General features: G+C 43.6%; 5 protein-coding genes across 5 annotated transcripts; 2 read left to right on the plus strand and 3 right to left on the minus strand.

Moving 5' to 3' along the window:
- Positions 1-7: 7 nt before the first annotated feature.
- Positions 8-5,011, minus strand: LOC135334035 (oxysterol-binding protein 1-like). Its single transcript, XM_064529070.1, has 11 exons — positions 4,858-5,011; positions 4,521-4,731; positions 4,061-4,133; positions 3,645-3,726; positions 3,262-3,310; positions 3,058-3,133; positions 2,507-2,687; positions 1,793-1,918; positions 1,171-1,351; positions 480-744; positions 8-305 (listed from the first exon to the last, which is right to left on the minus strand). The coding sequence occupies exons 1-11, from the start codon at positions 4,924-4,926 to the stop codon at positions 191-193; spliced, it is 1,428 nt and encodes a 475-aa protein (XP_064385140.1). The 5' UTR covers positions 4,927-5,011; the 3' UTR covers positions 8-190.
- A 39-nt stretch (positions 5,012-5,050) lies between these two features.
- Positions 5,051-7,326, plus strand: LOC135334036 (soluble scavenger receptor cysteine-rich domain-containing protein SSC5D-like). Its single transcript, XM_064529071.1, has 6 exons — positions 5,051-5,235; positions 5,299-5,604; positions 6,204-6,374; positions 6,432-6,611; positions 6,659-7,064; positions 7,126-7,326. The coding sequence occupies exons 1-6, from the start codon at positions 5,172-5,174 to the stop codon at positions 7,196-7,198; spliced, it is 1,200 nt and encodes a 399-aa protein (XP_064385141.1). The 5' UTR covers positions 5,051-5,171; the 3' UTR covers positions 7,199-7,326.
- On the minus strand, positions 7,171-12,240 carry LOC135334030 (serine-rich adhesin for platelets-like). Its single transcript, XM_064529066.1, has 6 exons — positions 11,458-12,240; positions 11,191-11,274; positions 10,540-10,849; positions 10,152-10,262; positions 9,555-9,921; positions 7,171-9,360 (listed from the first exon to the last, which is right to left on the minus strand). Exons 1-6 carry the CDS (start codon positions 12,132-12,134, stop codon positions 7,307-7,309), a joined length of 3,603 nt encoding a protein of 1,200 aa, XP_064385136.1. The 5' UTR covers positions 12,135-12,240; the 3' UTR covers positions 7,171-7,306.
- Positions 12,241-12,368: 128 nt separating this feature from the next.
- Positions 12,369-16,131, plus strand: LOC135334033 (cyclin-L2-like). Its single transcript, XM_064529068.1, has 9 exons — positions 12,369-12,827; positions 12,882-12,991; positions 14,107-14,191; positions 14,257-14,295; positions 14,495-14,556; positions 14,614-14,713; positions 14,770-14,832; positions 15,064-15,196; positions 15,365-16,131. The coding sequence occupies exons 1-9, from the start codon at positions 12,570-12,572 to the stop codon at positions 16,000-16,002; spliced, it is 1,488 nt and encodes a 495-aa protein (XP_064385138.1). The 5' UTR covers positions 12,369-12,569; the 3' UTR covers positions 16,003-16,131.
- Positions 16,132-16,249: 118 nt separating this feature from the next.
- LOC135334050 (ran guanine nucleotide release factor-like) lies at positions 16,250-17,099 on the minus strand. The gene is made up of 3 exons (XM_064529086.1): positions 16,942-17,099; positions 16,779-16,892; positions 16,250-16,642 (listed from the first exon to the last, which is right to left on the minus strand). Exons 1-3 carry the CDS (start codon positions 17,043-17,045, stop codon positions 16,312-16,314), a joined length of 549 nt encoding a protein of 182 aa, XP_064385156.1. The 5' UTR covers positions 17,046-17,099; the 3' UTR covers positions 16,250-16,311.
- Between the last annotated feature and the right edge of the window lie 14 nt (positions 17,100-17,113).

The raw sequence follows: 17,113 nt of genomic DNA on the forward strand, positions 1-17,113 counted from the left end.
ATGGACATTAGAATTTTGTATTAATGATGATCATAAAAATTTTTCTCTCAAACTTGTCATTCAACACAACACACTAGTATGCAAAAAATGGTCTAAATCGGTGCATGGGACATATATACGCTGATTGTAATACAGTATAATAAATGTTGGACTGAAAACTATGATTATACAAAATACAATTAACAAGAGTTCAGTAAATGTCTGGGCATGCAGTCCAATCGTTTTTAAGCTTAGAGTCCCAGTACTTGCCATTGAATGAGTAATAGCTGGTCTCAGTGTCGGGGTCTGCGTACATGTCAAACCACCTGGAGGGAATTAATTAAAAGATAGTGATTAATACTGATGTAATGACGGTTCGTGTAGCATCACAGTAGTCAGTGTACACTGTATAGGCATTGTACAGAGACAATAAATATCAAAATTATCAGAATTAAAACTTCACAATTGTACTAACTAAGTGCCCATGCAGTTAGACTCACAGTGGCTTATATGTCTCCCTGTCAGCCTCTCTCCTTTTACGAGCTGCACGTTGCTTCTCCTCCAGTCTGTATTTTTCGTTCCCTGCCTCTTCCACCAACCCATTCTCTAGTAATCGCTGGTCAGGTCGGAGGCGTGAGTCAGTGGGGCAGGTCACTGATCTGTCTGGCTCGTTCAGGGTCATGGAGAACTTGGTGTAGCCGTACTGTCGCTCAGAGTCGGGTACTGGCTCGTTTGCCACCCACATCTCCTTCACTCCAGACCCATCTGTGTGTGTGTGTGTGTGTGTGTGTGTGTGTGTGTGTGTGTGTGTGTGTGTGTGTGTGTGTGTGTGTGGGGTGTGTGTGTGTGTGTGCGTGGGGTGTGTGTGTGTGTGTGTGTGTGTGTGTGTGTGTGTGTGTGTGTGTGTGTGTGTGTGTGTGGGGTGTGTGTGTGTGTCTGATTGTGTGTGTGTGTGTGTGTGTGTGTGTGTATCTGATTGTGTGTGGGGGGTGAATAATTATGTAATACTATAATTATGCTATATTACTATTAGGGTAAAAGTCGGTAACAATTTTACTTTGAAAGGACAATCTAAATTTTAAATTAAAAATGCATTCTGTATGCTAAGATAATGTAAATAATTATGGGGATGATTAATTTCCTTGTTGATACGATCACACACACACACACACACACCACTTGGTGACTCACCTGGGTTCTTCCTGACCATTCCCTTGTCCCAGGCACCATGAAGGAGGTACTGGACCTCACCCTCCGAGTTGAACACTTGTCCGTTAAGTTCCCTGTAGCGCTCCTTCGCCTTGGAGTATGCTACCCAGGAGACGACGGCCTTGTCGCCAGTGTTGTGACAGTTGACCACAACGTCACCCTCCTGTGCATGCAGGAAATGCATCATTAATACTGGGACACCCTAGCAGGATACTACATGTACAGTATATATAATTGTACATAACTCAAGGGTTATACGGACATGTTGCTTGGCATCTTTGGACATGCATGGTGGAAGAGACTAAGGTTCCTAAATATCAAAACATATGTACGTGTATAAGAATGAAAGCTGTTTTCTGTCAAATTTAACAAAGGAACTGTGTGTCAATTGTCTAAAAGTCCACCAATCAGCCACAACATTCTAACAATCAGACTAAGACTAGCAGCTCAACTCAACACACAAATACCATGGATCACTGACACGGTATATACTTTACAGTTTCGAGAAATGACAATCATTGGAAGTGTTTCTATAGATTCTCTGCCAAAGTAACAGAGCTACAAGTATACAAACGGACAGTGAATGAAATCACATGACACTCACATGATCTGCCCAGATTGAGCCAAGGATAAGGTTGTGTATGACGGTGTTAGGTTTGTTCCAGCTGTAATGGTAGCCATCGTCTTTAGTCTTAAAGTGAACCATCCCAGTTGGTAGCACTTTAACCCACTGAAGGCAAGAAAGAGAAAAGAGAGAAAAATAAAACATTAATTTTGGTAGGCTATAACTACAACATTTCACTGGTGAAAAACCTTTGTGAATGAGCCAATTTGAAATCAGCAGATTCGAAAAATTAACCCTTTGCTATCTAACTATTGGTTCTGATACTGATACACTATAAACTGGGTTAGTATTATTTTAGACAGTTACATTGTTTCTCTGTGCACGTAATAATATTCCCAGAAGTATTCTAACAGGAAGACAGTCAACCACAAGAGAGGGAAGTCATGAATGTCATGAATCACTCTCACATATTTTCCCACACCAAGCTGGTCCCTATACACACACAACATGTAGTTAGGTGTCACTTGTTACGATGCATATAGTACCAGCCAGAAGAGGTCCGACACGAGTACCTCGATTAGGCTAAAATTGAGTTAATTAGTCACATGCAACAATGACATTACTGTTGAATTTTGCACGTGATCAAGCCTAATCGAGGTACTCGCGTCGTACCTCTTCTGGCTACCAGCAGACCTCCATACAGGAAATATTTTTGTAATATTAAAATGCTCTAATACTCCGACTGAGCCCCACCTGTCCCCTGAACTTGATGTTGAGTGTATACTCCTGCCAGAGGACCCACTTCTCAGACTCAACGTACATGGCAGTGACGGGGGGATGATGGGAGACCTGCTCTGTCACTACACAGTAGCCACCCTCCTTGTTCACCATTTCATAAGTCTCGCCCAGAAGAGGGTTGAATGGTTTGCTGTGCCTGTGTGTGTGTGGGGGTGTGTGTGTGAGGGTGTGTGTGTGTGTGTGTGTGCGTGTGTGCGTGTGTGGAGAATCTGTTGAGTCAGCAACTAGCACATAAGTGCACGAGAAAGGCTATTACATACACTTGGAGCATAGCCAATATTTTATATACTGAAAATGCGGATCTTAAAGAATCAAGCAAAACAGTCTCACCACATCAACTATTAAATTGTAAACAACTTCAAATTATCTTCTGGTGTGTATGGGCTCTCTTTTTACTCCTAGTAACTTGGCAACATTAATGCTGTTGATGTACTTATACTTGTACCTTCCAAACACAAGCACACGGAATAATGCCAGCGTATGTGGTTACAAGTGGGTGTGGCTACCTTGTGAGGGTGGTGACAAAGCAGGAGCTAGCCAGAGCTGCCACGTACGCCAACCTCTTGTGAACAGTTTGTGCAGCTGGAGGGGGGAGGGAAATATGCCATAAAATGGTTGACTTGGCACAAATAAATAAGACTATTATTATATCTACAATGAGGTATTTAATGAGCTGAATCAATATTTTACTAAGTATAGTAGTTTAGTACCTGCTGCCTTGTGACAAAGGTCGACGTACTCAATGTCTTCCACCATTCTCTGTGATGTGTGTGTGTGGGGTGTGTGTGTGTGTGTGGGTGTGGGTGTGTGTGTGTGTGTGTGGGTGTGCGAACTACAACTAAATACGAAAAGAGCTGCAAATTTAACTAAAACACGACTGACTCAGCAAAGTTCTAACTCTCTGAAGTAAGTTTTTGTGTGCATGCGTGTGTGCAGATGTGAGCGTATGTGGTGGGGTTGTTTTTTTACCAATATACAGCACAATATCTAAACAGGACATGTTTACTAACGAGAGTAACAACACAAAAAGCATCTGTTCTACTACTATAATTATACTCAAAGCAACAGAATTGAAAATGATAGCTAACAGTACCTGTGTAAAGGAGAGAGGTTCATTGAGGTGCACTGGCATGGCTATCTTAGTGACATCCTTCCCAACCATGTTCTTCAGTAGACTGTAGAGAGGGAGAGAGAAAGACGTAATCACATTTCTTTGTGCTCAATCCACTTAATTATCACTGGTCAGCTTTGTATTAGACCTACTCAGTAAAAACACATCACTGTAGGGAAGCTACCAGTAAGTAGTCGTATGTATAAAGAGAGAGAGAGAACACTGTGAATAACTGTACTCCGCACACATTCAGATATTATAGGCTCTGCATAACAGGAAATCATAAATTATCAATACTCACAATATTGTCTGCTAATTATAATGAATAAACGTGTTAATAAGTGACAATTGGTCTCACTCCAGCACATGCACAGATGCATGGTCTACACAATCCTCACCTCCATAAGTTCAGAGTGCTTCTGTCCCTCGGATAGGGCAGATTATCGCGTGGCTTCTGAGGCTTGGACGGTGCTAGTGTGTGTGTGTGTGGGGGGGGGGGGGGGGAGGGGAGGTAGGGTGGTCAATTAAATGGTAATATCTCAGTTATCAAAGACAGGCTTTTATGTTTTGAGTGATATAACATATCACTGTGATCCACACAAGAACTAATACCAGTATAGTGGGTAATTTTCGTTGGTACAAATGTTCGTATTAACAACCCGTTTATATACAAATGTATTCGTACAGCTCAGAATAGTCACGTTGAATCTATTGCGGGGTTTTAATTTTCATATGATGCTCTACAATACGAAATACAACTGAATGCACTCCTGCTAACTGCATGTGTACAACACTACTATTGACAACACTACCACCACAATATAAGATTGTATATATTTTATGCACACTTTCCCATACCTAACATCTGGAAGAAGTCACAGAATGAGTCAGGGCTGGAGATGGGTTCAGGCTCCTCCGGGATGGACTGCTGCGACGGCCTGTACGTAGACACACCGCTGGGAACAAGGGAGAAGAAGTTCTCTAAAGTTTCCAGTGTTCCCGTATCCTTAGCGCGTACAATAGAGTCTGTGATGCACTGCTCTAGTGGACTGTCACAAGCATCTTCATACTGTGTGTACATATAGTTACAGCGTGTACATAAATAGTTATAAATATTTATCAAGGCTCCCAGCTGACTGCACTGTAATTTTATGTACCAGATACTACTAGCTTATAGACAGACAGGCGCACGTACCTCCTCATCAGTAGAGTCAGACTCCTCCAAAGTGCAGTTACTGGGCTCCGTCACTGGTGTACTGTCCATATTTTGTAGTTAGCAGCTCCGGGATAAAACAACATCCAGTACAGTACAGTGCAGTACATTATTATATCCGGAAATATTGAAATTGATTATAAATGTTGGTTAATTAGAGCTAGAGAGTGTTTTGCAGCCTACGAGCCCCTCCCCCCTTTCTATACTACACACTCAATGGTGACAAAGATGACTTAGTGTTGAAGACAGCTCGCTGTCCGACTTATGAACCGACTGAAATACTGCAGCGAGTTGATATGAACAAGTTGAGATCAACAGTCTACTTCTTGGCTGTGATAATTTTGGCTCAGGGCAACACAAGTGAGGCATAATTAATTATTCGATAGTTGATTAAAAATACAATTATTCAATAATTGTCTGCAGATGACAGCCCTCCATTGAGACTGGTGGGAGGTGAAGGTCCCTACGTGGGAAGAGTGGAGATATTCCTAAACAACACCTGGGGAACAATTTGCGACGATTTCTTTACCGCCTACGAAGGAGCAGTTGTTTGTAGACAGCTGAACTTCACTGGTGTTCTGGATGTCGTAATGCGCTTTGGTGGAGGGAGTGGCCCTATCTTACTGGATGATGTGCACTGCAGCTGTGGTAATGAGTCATCACTGCTTGACTGCAATCACAAGCGAGTCCATAACTGTGACCACTTTGAAGACGTGGGAATTGTATGCAGTAAGTGTACATTATCAGACTAGCTCCTACAGTGTACATTATCAGACTAGCTCCTACAGTGTACATTATCAGACTAGCTCCTACAGTGTACATTATCAGACTAGCTCCTACAGTGTACATTATCAGACTAGCTCCTACAGTGTACATTATCAGACTAGCTCCTACAGTGTACATTATCAGACTAGCTCCTACAGTGTACATTATCAGACTAGCTCCTACAGTGTACATTATCAGACTAGCTCCTACAGTGTACATTATCAGACTAGCTCCTACAGTGTACATTATATCAGACTAGCTCCTACAGTGTACATTATATCAGACTAGCTCCTACAGTGTACATTATCAGACTAGCTCCTACAGTGTACATTATCAGACTAGCTCCTACAGTGTACATTATCAGACTAGCTCCTACAGTGTACATTATCAGACTAGCTCCTACAGTGTACATTATCAGACTAGCTCCTACAGTGTACTTTGATGACGAAGACCAAGATAATTGAACTAGCTGGAATACATTATATGTACTTTTAGTTCGCTATAAATTGATAACAGTTCTTTTTTTGTAGATACTTCACCAATTTAAACCCATTTTTATCCAGATACTCACAATCCTGGGAGGGAAGGAGCAGTCCAGTTGGTGGGAGGGGAAACTCCCTCTCAGTCTGAGGGCAGAGTGGAACTGTTCCACAATGGAGAGTGGGGTACACTCTGTGATGTGGACTGGGACATGAATGACGCACATGTGATGTGCAGAGAGTTGGGATTCCAAGGTATTGTATGCAGTATACGTACAATGTCATGTCCATACAGCTATGGTTTCTGTACAGGTGCCTTGTCAGTATCGCCCCGAGGGACTTACTCCCCTGGAGTGGGGCGTATCTGGCCATACAGGTACAATTGCACTGGAGAGGAGGACAGGCTCAGTGACTGTGCTGTAACTGTACTTGATGAGTGCTCGCTAACCGATTGTTCACATTCGTATGATGTTGGAGTGATATGCGTTCCTGGTGAGTATACAAAAGTAATATACAAGTGTACAAGATATTACCTTCAGTTATCGTAGGATTGACAACTACTGGAGACTCATCCACCATTCAAGCAACCCCCTCCAATGAACAAACCTCTACGTCCCCTAACATCCAAGTGTCAACCCCCTCCAGTGAAGAAACCTCTACACCCCCTAGCATCCAAGTGTCAACCCCCTCCAATGAACAAACCTCCACGCCTTCAAGCATACAAGTGTCAACCCCCTCCAATGAGATTTCCACACCCCCTAACATCCAAATAGAACTAGTAGCTACAGCAGTAAATTCAACCTCAACCTCAACACCTGAATCCACCAGCACTGTACATGATCATTCACCCGCCATCATTGTAGCTGTTACTGTGAGCATTGCTGTCCTACTACTCACAGCTTCAACTGCTACCTTCACTACACTGCTCATAATAGCACACAGAAGGCAAGGCTATATAATTATACATGCCATTTACGATTATCATATATCATGTGCATACATGCAGGCAGAGAATTCTGAACCTAGTGAAGAGAACCGTCATGTTTGAAAATTCAAGTACAACGAAAATTCTTTTTTAACGTCAAATGTAATGCAAACACCGCAAAGTGACAATATTAATGCAATCATAACTATGTGGGTATATAATAGATATCAAATCTGTTCAATATGCAATAAATATAAATGAGTTACTTTTTCCGCCCCCTTCTCCTTGATCTATTATTTGTGGGCCGAGGGGTGGAGTCTGCAGGGGTGCCCGGAATGAAGGAATTAGCAGGTGGGGTAGAGACTGAGAAATTGAACTGATTAGGAGGAGCCGCAAAATTGAATCCTTGGGCCGATGGATTGCTTTGTAGTTGTGGAGTGGTAAAGTTGCTCTGAGGGAAACCACCAGGTTGTTGTGGGGAGGGGAAAACATTTGATTGTCCATTGCTCGCGGCATTAAATGAGAATCCGCTACTGCTTTGTCCAGCGTTTATTCCACTACCAGCGCTGAAAGAGAACGCACTACTTCCATTCGCATTCTGAGACTGTCCCATTCCAAAGTTGACATTAGTCTGAGGACTTTGACCAAAGTTGACCGAACCTCCTGTTGCTTTTTGAGTGTTGTTTCCGGCAGAGAACATGAAACCGGTCGAGCTACTCGTCTGTGGTTGCGGTTGTGCGGTAAAGGAGGCTGCATTCTTACCACCGAACATAGAGTTAGAATTCACTTGGTTGCTTGAGATAATTCCACCACCGGCCATTGCAGAGTTGCTTTGGGTATTAGGCTGAGATTGACCAAAGTTTAAACTCAGCGATTGTTGAGGATTGCTACCTCCAGAGAAGAAGCCTGGCTGCTGTTGTTGAGAGCCTCCATTAGCAGCAAACTTGAATGTATTGTTAGCGTTTTGAGAGCTTCCGCTAAAGAGCAGGCCAGATGGTTTCGGAGCTTCTTTAGGAGGTTGAGTGCCAAACATAGAGTTCTGTGCCGGTTGAGAGGCAGTAAACGATAAGTTAGAAGATGATGATACTGCATTTCCGAACGTGAATCCAACAGTTGGATTTTGAGCAGCTGTGGTAGACGTGTTGTTACCGAACATGATTCCACCAGTTGATTGTTGTGTTGCACTGACTCCGAACATAAGACCAGTGTTTGGCTGCTGGTTAGTTACCGTCTGAGAAGCAGTCTTGTTCCCAAATAACAGTCCACTGCTGGGTTGTTGAGTAGCCGAGCTAGTCGCCGTGCCTCCGAACATTAGACCAGTCGGTTGCTGTGTTGTAGCTCCACTTACACCAAAAGATAGACCAGATGAGCTGAGGGAACTGATTCCTTGAGTGTTGCCCAGAGATAGCCCACCACCACCTGGCTGTAGTCCACCAAATGACAAGGTCGGATTAGATTGCGTTAGACTCAGTGGATTGTTCATAGCTCCATTACCGGGTTGTTGTACGTTAGGGTTCGTGGTAACAGCTGGCGGCTTGTGAGACACTTGTAGGGGGGAGGGTGCTCGGACTTTGGACTGGAGGATACCTTGAGAGGGTGTAGCTGATGGGCCAATTCCAATACCAGTAAATGTTCCAATTCTAGCGACAGTATTCAGTGTTCCCATTCCAGTAGATGGTGCAGTGTTCAGTGTTCCCATTCCAGTAGATGGGGCAGTATTCAGGGTTCCCATTCCAGTAAATGAGGCAGTGTTTAGTGTTCCCATTCCAGTAGATGGTGCAGTGTTCAGTGTTCCCATTCCAGTAGATGGGGCAGTGTTCAGTATTCCCATTCCAGTAGATGGTGCAGTGTTCAGTGTTCCCATTCCAGTAGATGGGGCAGTGTTCAGTATTCCCATTCCAGTAGATGAGGCAGTGTTTAATGTTCCCATTCCAATTCCTGTCGTGGCAGTGTTCAATGTTCCAATCTTCAGACCAGTAGACAGCTGTAGTTGGGTGGCTTGGGTAGAGATAGGCCCGAGCTTTAGTCCACTAGCAATAGTTTGTAGTGCATTTGAAGACGTAGCAGGTGTTCCAAACGTTAGCCCTCCAATACTTGGTTTTAAAGCAGCTGTGTCATGTCCGAGTTCAAGAGAGGCTGTCTGAGTTTGTGTGGGCGGTTGGGTTGTGGTTACGGACGACAGAGGAGCTGCGGCTGTGAGCAACGAGAGGCCAGTGGGTAGGCCTAGAGTAGCAGCTGCTGTGGAGGGGGGTGGGCCGGCAGTAGAGGGAACACTGGAAGCGAGCTTGAGACCAGTTAGAGAGGTAGTGCCACCACCTGTACAAGAAGTGAACACACAACATCAATATTTTACATATCACAAGACCGTAAGTCAAAGAAGAGTGCGATGTCTATACATACTTGTATATGATATATTATTGTGAAGACAGTACTACAGATACATGTACATGCAAAACCAATCGACACACACACACACACACACACACTAGCCATGCTTAGTATCAGCCCACCTGAGGTAGAGATGGTGGTCGTGGTGGAGGGCATCCCTGAGGTAATGGGGTTAGCAAAAGACACCATCTTCCCCACAAGAGCAGATGAAAGCTTGAGCCCAGTCTGCACAGAATTGCTTGTTGTAGTGACATCACTCTTAGTCGCAGAGACAGGATTCTTTCCACCATCAGTTTGGTCAGTTGTCTTGACTCCATCAAGTGATGTGGTTAGAGATATTGTATTCGGTTTCGGATCAGTACTTGCAGTATTGGTAGTTGGTGTTTCATTGTTAGCGGTGAGGAATTGTTTGACTCTCTCTGCAGCTGCTTCTCTGTCCTTGAGCAGGTCCTCCCTCGTGGCAGTGGACCCGGAGGAGAGGGGGGCCGGCTGTACGTGTGTGTGTACGTGTGTGTGTGTGTGTGTGTACGTGTGTGTGTGTGTACGTGTGTGGGGGGCATAAGTAACGGAAGTAATGGAATACTCAATATTCATTACTCAGTGCACATGTATACAAAATGACTCTGCAAAAGTACCGAAAGCCTAACAGTCGTGAATATCAGAGTAATTAAGCTTTCATGGACAGTTCTAGTGTTGGCCTGGACTGTAGTCTCTCTTACCATGTGAGGTTTAATCCCAGTGGCACAGAACACAGGCACCTCTCTCCTCAGAGACTTGTCTCCCTTGGTGGGGGGGAACACTGTCCTCAAGAGTGACAGAGAGTCTTCTCTCTGCATGGGACAGAGATGATATACATATTATAATGAACTTGCAAGAACTCAAGTTATGAAAACAGGCCAACTTCAGAAAAAAAACTACGAGCACCAGGCTATAATTATATAGATCCCGAAAGCAATATCACTGATCTAAACACAACATTACTGTAACACACGAAGCATATCAAGCAGCTATCTTTCAGTTTTGAAATTGGACCTTCCTAACTCAAATTACGGACCTTCAAAGTTAGCTCTGAAAACAGGCCGATTTTAGAAATGTTAGAGCTCTTACCTTCCTACTCATTTCCTCCTCATCTATGTGCAGAATTGGTGAAGTCTTTTCCCTCTTATCCACACTAGCTACTGTACTGTCACTGTCACTGGTGGAGGCTACGATATCATTCGTCATGGAAACGTTGTCCTGGGCATGCTCAGAACTGTCAGACTCGTACTCGATGTCAGGCATACAAATCTTGTTAGCCTTCTTAGGAATGGGTTTAATGATTTTAGACCTTTTGCTGACTTCAGGTGTTTGTACCAGAGTGGGGGGTTCAAGAGGTCGTTTCCGAGTGGAGGGTGGGCTCCTGGACTGCACACTGTTTCTGTGAGAGAGAGTAAGAGCATCAAATTACCGTATAACTGGTGGGTATTTTAATTTGGCGATTTTATCGAAGATCGGAAAATTTAAAACTAGAATGTTCCTGTGAACACAACATCATTGCAGCAGTAGCCACACCTGAGACACCAAATTAAAAACCGCCAATTCGGTTCAAATGTTCCAGTTACACAGTAGGACATACCATTACTAATTACGCTCTATAAACAAGTTAATATAATAAAACGAAGGGGTCATCCAAAGGCTACATAACTCAATAGAATCATCCAAGAGATACTCCGATACTTCGCTATGTACAGGAGTTGGACACTATACAATAAAACTCACTTTGATCTCTTAGCTGAGGGCTGATCGGTGACTGTCACCACGGATACACTGCTGTCCACACTCGCCGAGCTGTCCCACCTCTTACTGCAGAGGGGGGGAGGGGCATATAAACACACATGCAGCCAGTGCACACATTACAAGCATGCGTACACCGTGTACATTAACATCCTAACATGTACATTATACATACATAAACCAACTATGTGTAACTATGTATGTATGTACTAACTACACATACCCATTAAGACATTGAATACTGACACTCACCGTTTGCTGCGTAGAGCCGACAAAACGGTATCTTTGTCGCACGGATTTCTAGCTTGCTCCTCGTTACCCCCCACAGTGTTGGTGGACGACCCCCTGGAGAGCCTCGGAGAAGGGGGCGTGTCAGCTCCTCGAGATAACCTAACCACAACAGGACTGATGGACGCAGCAGGTCCATTGAGCTTCACAGAAGTACGTTGCGTGGCTAGTTGAACCAGACTTGATTTGGACGAGCTTTGAGCTTTATTGGCCCTCAGGGTCTGTCGTAAAAGTGACATCTGGCTTGGGGTATGGGACATGCGATTTTGGAATTGGACTCCTGGACTGGAACTGGTAGAGCTAGATCCACTATGGTATAGCAGAGAGTTTCTAATTTGAGATCTGAGAGGGGAGGTCTGCGGAGATGACGGTACTGATGATGAGTACATACGATCCAGAACATCTGGGTTTTGTTTGGACATGTGATAGTCGGCCAATCGATTGTTGGTGCTTCTAAATGGGGTAGTGTTAGTGGGTGTGGTCCTGGACATGGGAATGAGAGCACGTCTCTTGGGAAGAGTGGAGGGGGACTTGACAGAACTGAAGTTGAGTCTTGTCTGAACGTCAGAGAGCATGGACGGAGATTGAACTGCCACTGGTCGCTCTGTAGAGAACGCCCAACCAATCTTTCTGTTACTCATGACTTGTCTTTTTGGCTGTGTGTCTTGGACTCGACTAGGCTAGCTAGACTAAACTGATTTAATTTAAAACGTAGTTTGGATGATGATGTGCAAGCTTGCATCCCCCACGTGGAGGTGAAGATTGAACGCCCCCTCATACAAAAAGGGGTGTGTCCGTGATTACAATGCGTTAGGCAAGTGTGCTAATTATTGCGTTATTATTTTAGGCTTATTCTATTTTAGCGACAAACATGTGCAAAAGTGAAATATTAAACTACGTAATAAAGACGTGAAGGTCATCCAACCACAAAATCTCCCCTTCAAAAAGAACTCTGAAGATTGTTTCTAAAACTTGTGAGGTCACTTTCTACACACCTGAGGACAGCCTCCAGTGATACCTCTATCAGAAGGCTGAAACTCAAGACTCGAAAGTGATTTCTAAGAGCGGATTTCACCATGGAAACTCTGAAAGAATATGGAGCTACAAAGCTTAGCCTGGACAACTGTATGGTCCCAAATGAACGCTTACTAGACACACCATCTTCTAAAGATGGTTGTAGCCATGAATTGGAAGTGGATTTAAGGATAGTCGGGTGCGAGTACATTCAATCGGCGGGTCTGTTGCTACGGCTACCTCAGGTGGCCATGGCAACTGCTCAGGTCCTCTTTCAGCGTTTCTACTATTCAAAGTCATTTGTCAAGTACAGTGTCCAGGTACGGCAGTTTATTCGCGTTGAATGTGTTTGTGTGATTGCGTTTCTCGTACAGCCCCTTGCGATGGCGTCCGTCTTTCTAGCGGCAAAGATTGAGGAGCAATGTCGGAGGTTGAGAGAAGTAATTAATGTTTTTCACCACCTAAAACAGAAAAGAATGGGCAGGTACGTCACTCTTGTGTTCCCTACCGTATTTATTCCATTTAAGGCGACACTCTAAATACACGACATTTTGATATTTCTCAAGTTTTGTGTGTACTGTACGTATTTTTAGTGTCGCCTTAAATCGAATAAATACGGTCTGTGCCTCACCCCTACGTTGACTGTTCCGATTCCGTACTAGGCTAGTGTGCACTACATGTGTGCTTGTGCTTGTGTGGGGGAGGGGAGGGGTCAATGAACGTATGTGTTGTTACACATGATTTTAGGTGAGCTTTATAAGTCGTTTGGCTCCTACAAAGCTTCTACATTGTCACAGGAATTTTATGCATTATGTAATTGTATGATGTCATCTCTTAGAGCAGCTTTGTGTCTGTGTGTGTGTGTGGGCAAATGTTACTCTCAATTTTGTATACCCTTGACAGTCACTGAGAGCAGGTTGCTATCAGCAGCTGACTGGCTCTCTGGCACGGTGGCCATTACCATGGCAATGAACCTCCGTCTGGTAAGCTACCCTCGAGAGGAAGTATTGTGGTTATAGACAACTCAGGTCGAGCGTTTTTGTAGAAGATTCAATTAGCTGAATTTTTTATGTGAATAGCTTTTGTTTGATTTGATCTCTACTTGTATGTAGTCTCAGTTCACACTCGATTGAAGACACGTCACGTGCCCAAAGGGGCGGCCGTTATAGAGGGACACTTGTTGTTTCATGAATGGGGGACTCTGATATTATCACTTAAACCGGACACTTGAACTATCTCTTCAAATTGTGTAAGCTACAGGATGGTAGTGTGTGTATGGATTAGTGTTCTGTAGCTCCTCTAGAGACAATTTTGTTTTGTTCGTTCGTGTGTGTGTGTTGTGCACATACACTCAGAGTTATAAAGAGATCAAGTGGACACAACTTGTACCAAGTCTAAACAGAATTCACCTCTTTGGATTTACTGCTGGATTGACCTAAACCGACTGTTGAAACATCTTCCTTGCCAAATTCTCCCCTCCTCTAGTCATTTGCCCACCCACCATACACACCCTTTGCTGCTCTAAGAGATCTCCTTGTGTGCAGTAGGACATTCAGACTAACCTTCTTCCCCCCCCACACACACACACACCACACACAGGACAATAACTCCAATGGACTACATGGGAGAGGAGTACTTCAAGACCAAGGCCGCAGTTATCAAATACGAACGATTTCTGCTCAAGGTAAGAGATGTCTCTCTGTACATGTCTACACAATACTTGCTCACTGTTGCTTTTCATTTTATTAGGACCTAGGATTCTGTGTTCATGTCAAGCATCCCCATAAGGTCAGTTTGGCAGTGTGGGTTGAATACATTGTACTTATACGTTGTGTATACACACACTGTACTTGTAAGCATTATTTGTATCTGTTCGTTGTGTATCAGCCAGAAAGGCTGCATCAAAATTAATGTCCTTTTTGGTAAAGATCATTTCATTACGTTTTGCATAACGACATCCTTGTTGATAATTGTATGCTTCCTGCAGCTGGTCGTGACGTACCTCCAGATGCTGGACCTTCATCAGTCCACTCTAGTGCAGCGAGCCTGGTAAGCTCCTCCCAGTAGTACAGTGTACAGTATTAATCTCCCCCTCCCCCCACTCAGGAACAATATGAACGACAGTCTGAGGACCAACGTGTTTGTGCGCTTCCCTCCTGAGACAATAGCGTGTGCTTGTATATTCCTGGCAGCCAGACAGCTCAAGGTGAGAGGTGTGGGTGGTGTGTGTGACTGTGGTTGATGCTTGTCCTCCCCTCTCAGGTATCCCTACCATTGAGACCACCATGGTGGAAGGTGTTTGGAGCTGAACAGAAACACTTGCAAGTGAGTTTAATATGCATGTATGTATACAGTCTACTCTTGATCAGTCCATGTTGGCATCCTATATAACGAGCAGTACAATAAACATTGTATGTGTGTAGTGCCTACATCCAGAATCTTGTACACAGTCATGTTTGTATAATGAGAAAATTGCTCGCTCGCTGTAACCAAAGCGTTCCATTGTATGTACAGTGTGTGTATGAGACTGCATTGTTATCCCACCCCCTCTCCCAGGCAATCAGTTTTGAGTTACTGGCCCTCTACTCACGACCACTTAAGATGCTGGACACTCTCGAGAAGGAAGTCGCTGCTTTGAGAGAAAAACTGGCCAAGAAAGAAACCAACCTCAAAAAGACAGCATCAGCAGGTAATTTAGCACTCCATTGTTAAAATTGGCACCACTTTTAATCTCTAAATGTGTGATATTTTGCCAATAATTATAGCACTGTCATACATTCGGGGTGTAAGTGTAATTAGTTCAAAAATGTCGTCTTAATTAAAGGTATTACGGTAATAATGTATTTCACCTACTCAGCCTCATCTCCTGAGATGTCCTCCTCTGCACTCACTGACCAGACACTGCGCACAGAAGACAACAAACTTCACTCAAAGAGCCCACTCGCTCTGACCACCCTCCAAGCCTCTAGTGCCAACCCCAGCCCTCTAACACAATCATACAAAGAACCAATCAAAAACGGACGCAAATCACCGCTAGAGATATCCCGACGCAAATCACCGCAAGAAATATCCCGAAAACGGTCCCGTTCGCCCTCCACCAAACACAAGTCTGATCGCAGCAAGAGTCGTTCCCCCCTCGGCAAGCCCATCAGTGCTCCGTTGGCACTAAGCTCCAGTGAGAGTGACACTGAACGACCTGGTTCCACTTCACCAAGCTTTAACGGGATTCCAGAGCGTTATAGACGAGACTTGGAACAAGAGGGTCACTCACGGAAGAGCAAACACAAGCATAGGTCCGACAAACACAGTGAACATCACTCGAAACGCTCCAAATCATCGAAGTACAAATCACATGACACTGAGAAACGGAAAGAGTATTACGAGGAATACGATCGAGAGAGATCAAAGAGCTATCGGAAACGAGAGAAAGACTATGAGCGCGATTACTACAGTTCAAGCAAGATCAGAAAAACTGAGTCAGTTAGGTATAGGTAACAAACTGCTTCACTTTTTTTTTTCAATTTATTTTTTATTTACTTAATAATTATTCTTGGTCTATTCTTACTATTATTGAGAATCTATCTATTCACTGCATTTGCAGCCACATAAATTATTTGCCATCAACATGATTAAAGCTACAGTATTACATAATTATAAAGAAATAGTTATAGGCTTATAGGGGTGCATGACTATTAAAACCTATATAATTATATTGTATACTCGATTCAACAATTCAACAATATTCGTGTATATATATTATTATGCAGTCATGTATATAGACAAATATTAATTTTTAATAATAATTTAGACAAAAATAGATGGATTTAAAAGTTTTATAGATTTCAAAACAGATGCAAACATTTCAGTATCATCATCAGCTCCCAGTTCAATAGGACAGTTGAAGCTAACTAGAATGTCCGTAGTGTGTGCAGGCAGTCTCAATACACTTAGGAGAATCTTGATCGTCGATTCATCAGGTTTGTTGAATTTGGCAACCTTCTGAGTACCAGAGAGCAACCATCCACTGGAGAGCTGGTTCATTGAGAGCTGTTCCAGAGGGAGAGGGACCACTGATGATACTTGCGTCTCTTCTTGGGTAGAACTGTTGCTCTCAGCTAGGTCTTGGAAATGATACCTGAATGTTGGGTAGAGTGTTTCAATCCAAAATTGTTGGGGTCATAATTTATCGTTTTTCGGCCTTGGACTATGGGCTATAGCATAGTGTAAGGCCGCTCCCAAATAATTATGGCAATATTTAATGGGACACCCACCCTGCTGCCTGGTGGTCAGGAATGTTCTGGTACTCCACTAGCTCCACAATGATGCTCTGATCATGTGACGAGTGTACCCAAACCTCCTGGTTGTCTGGAATGTCTCGTAGGGAACTGCAAAAAAATTAAATAACAATTTCATAATTACAGGCATTGATCTAACCTCACATCCTGAAAGGCAGATGGCAGATTGCAAGTGAATGCTCCTCCAAACAGTTGCACTTCCTTCAACACTTCATCAATTTGGAGTGAGGCCATCCTCTCCATTTAAAGGAAATATTTGTCGCAAGTGGAAAGTAAAATTTAACACGTTAGCATTTAGCGCAAATAAGTTC

Source organism: Halichondria panicea, chromosome 3 (assembly GCF_963675165.1).
Source record: "Halichondria panicea chromosome 3, odHalPani1.1, whole genome shotgun sequence".
NCBI lineage: Eukaryota > Metazoa > Porifera > Demospongiae > Suberitida > Halichondriidae > Halichondria > Halichondria panicea.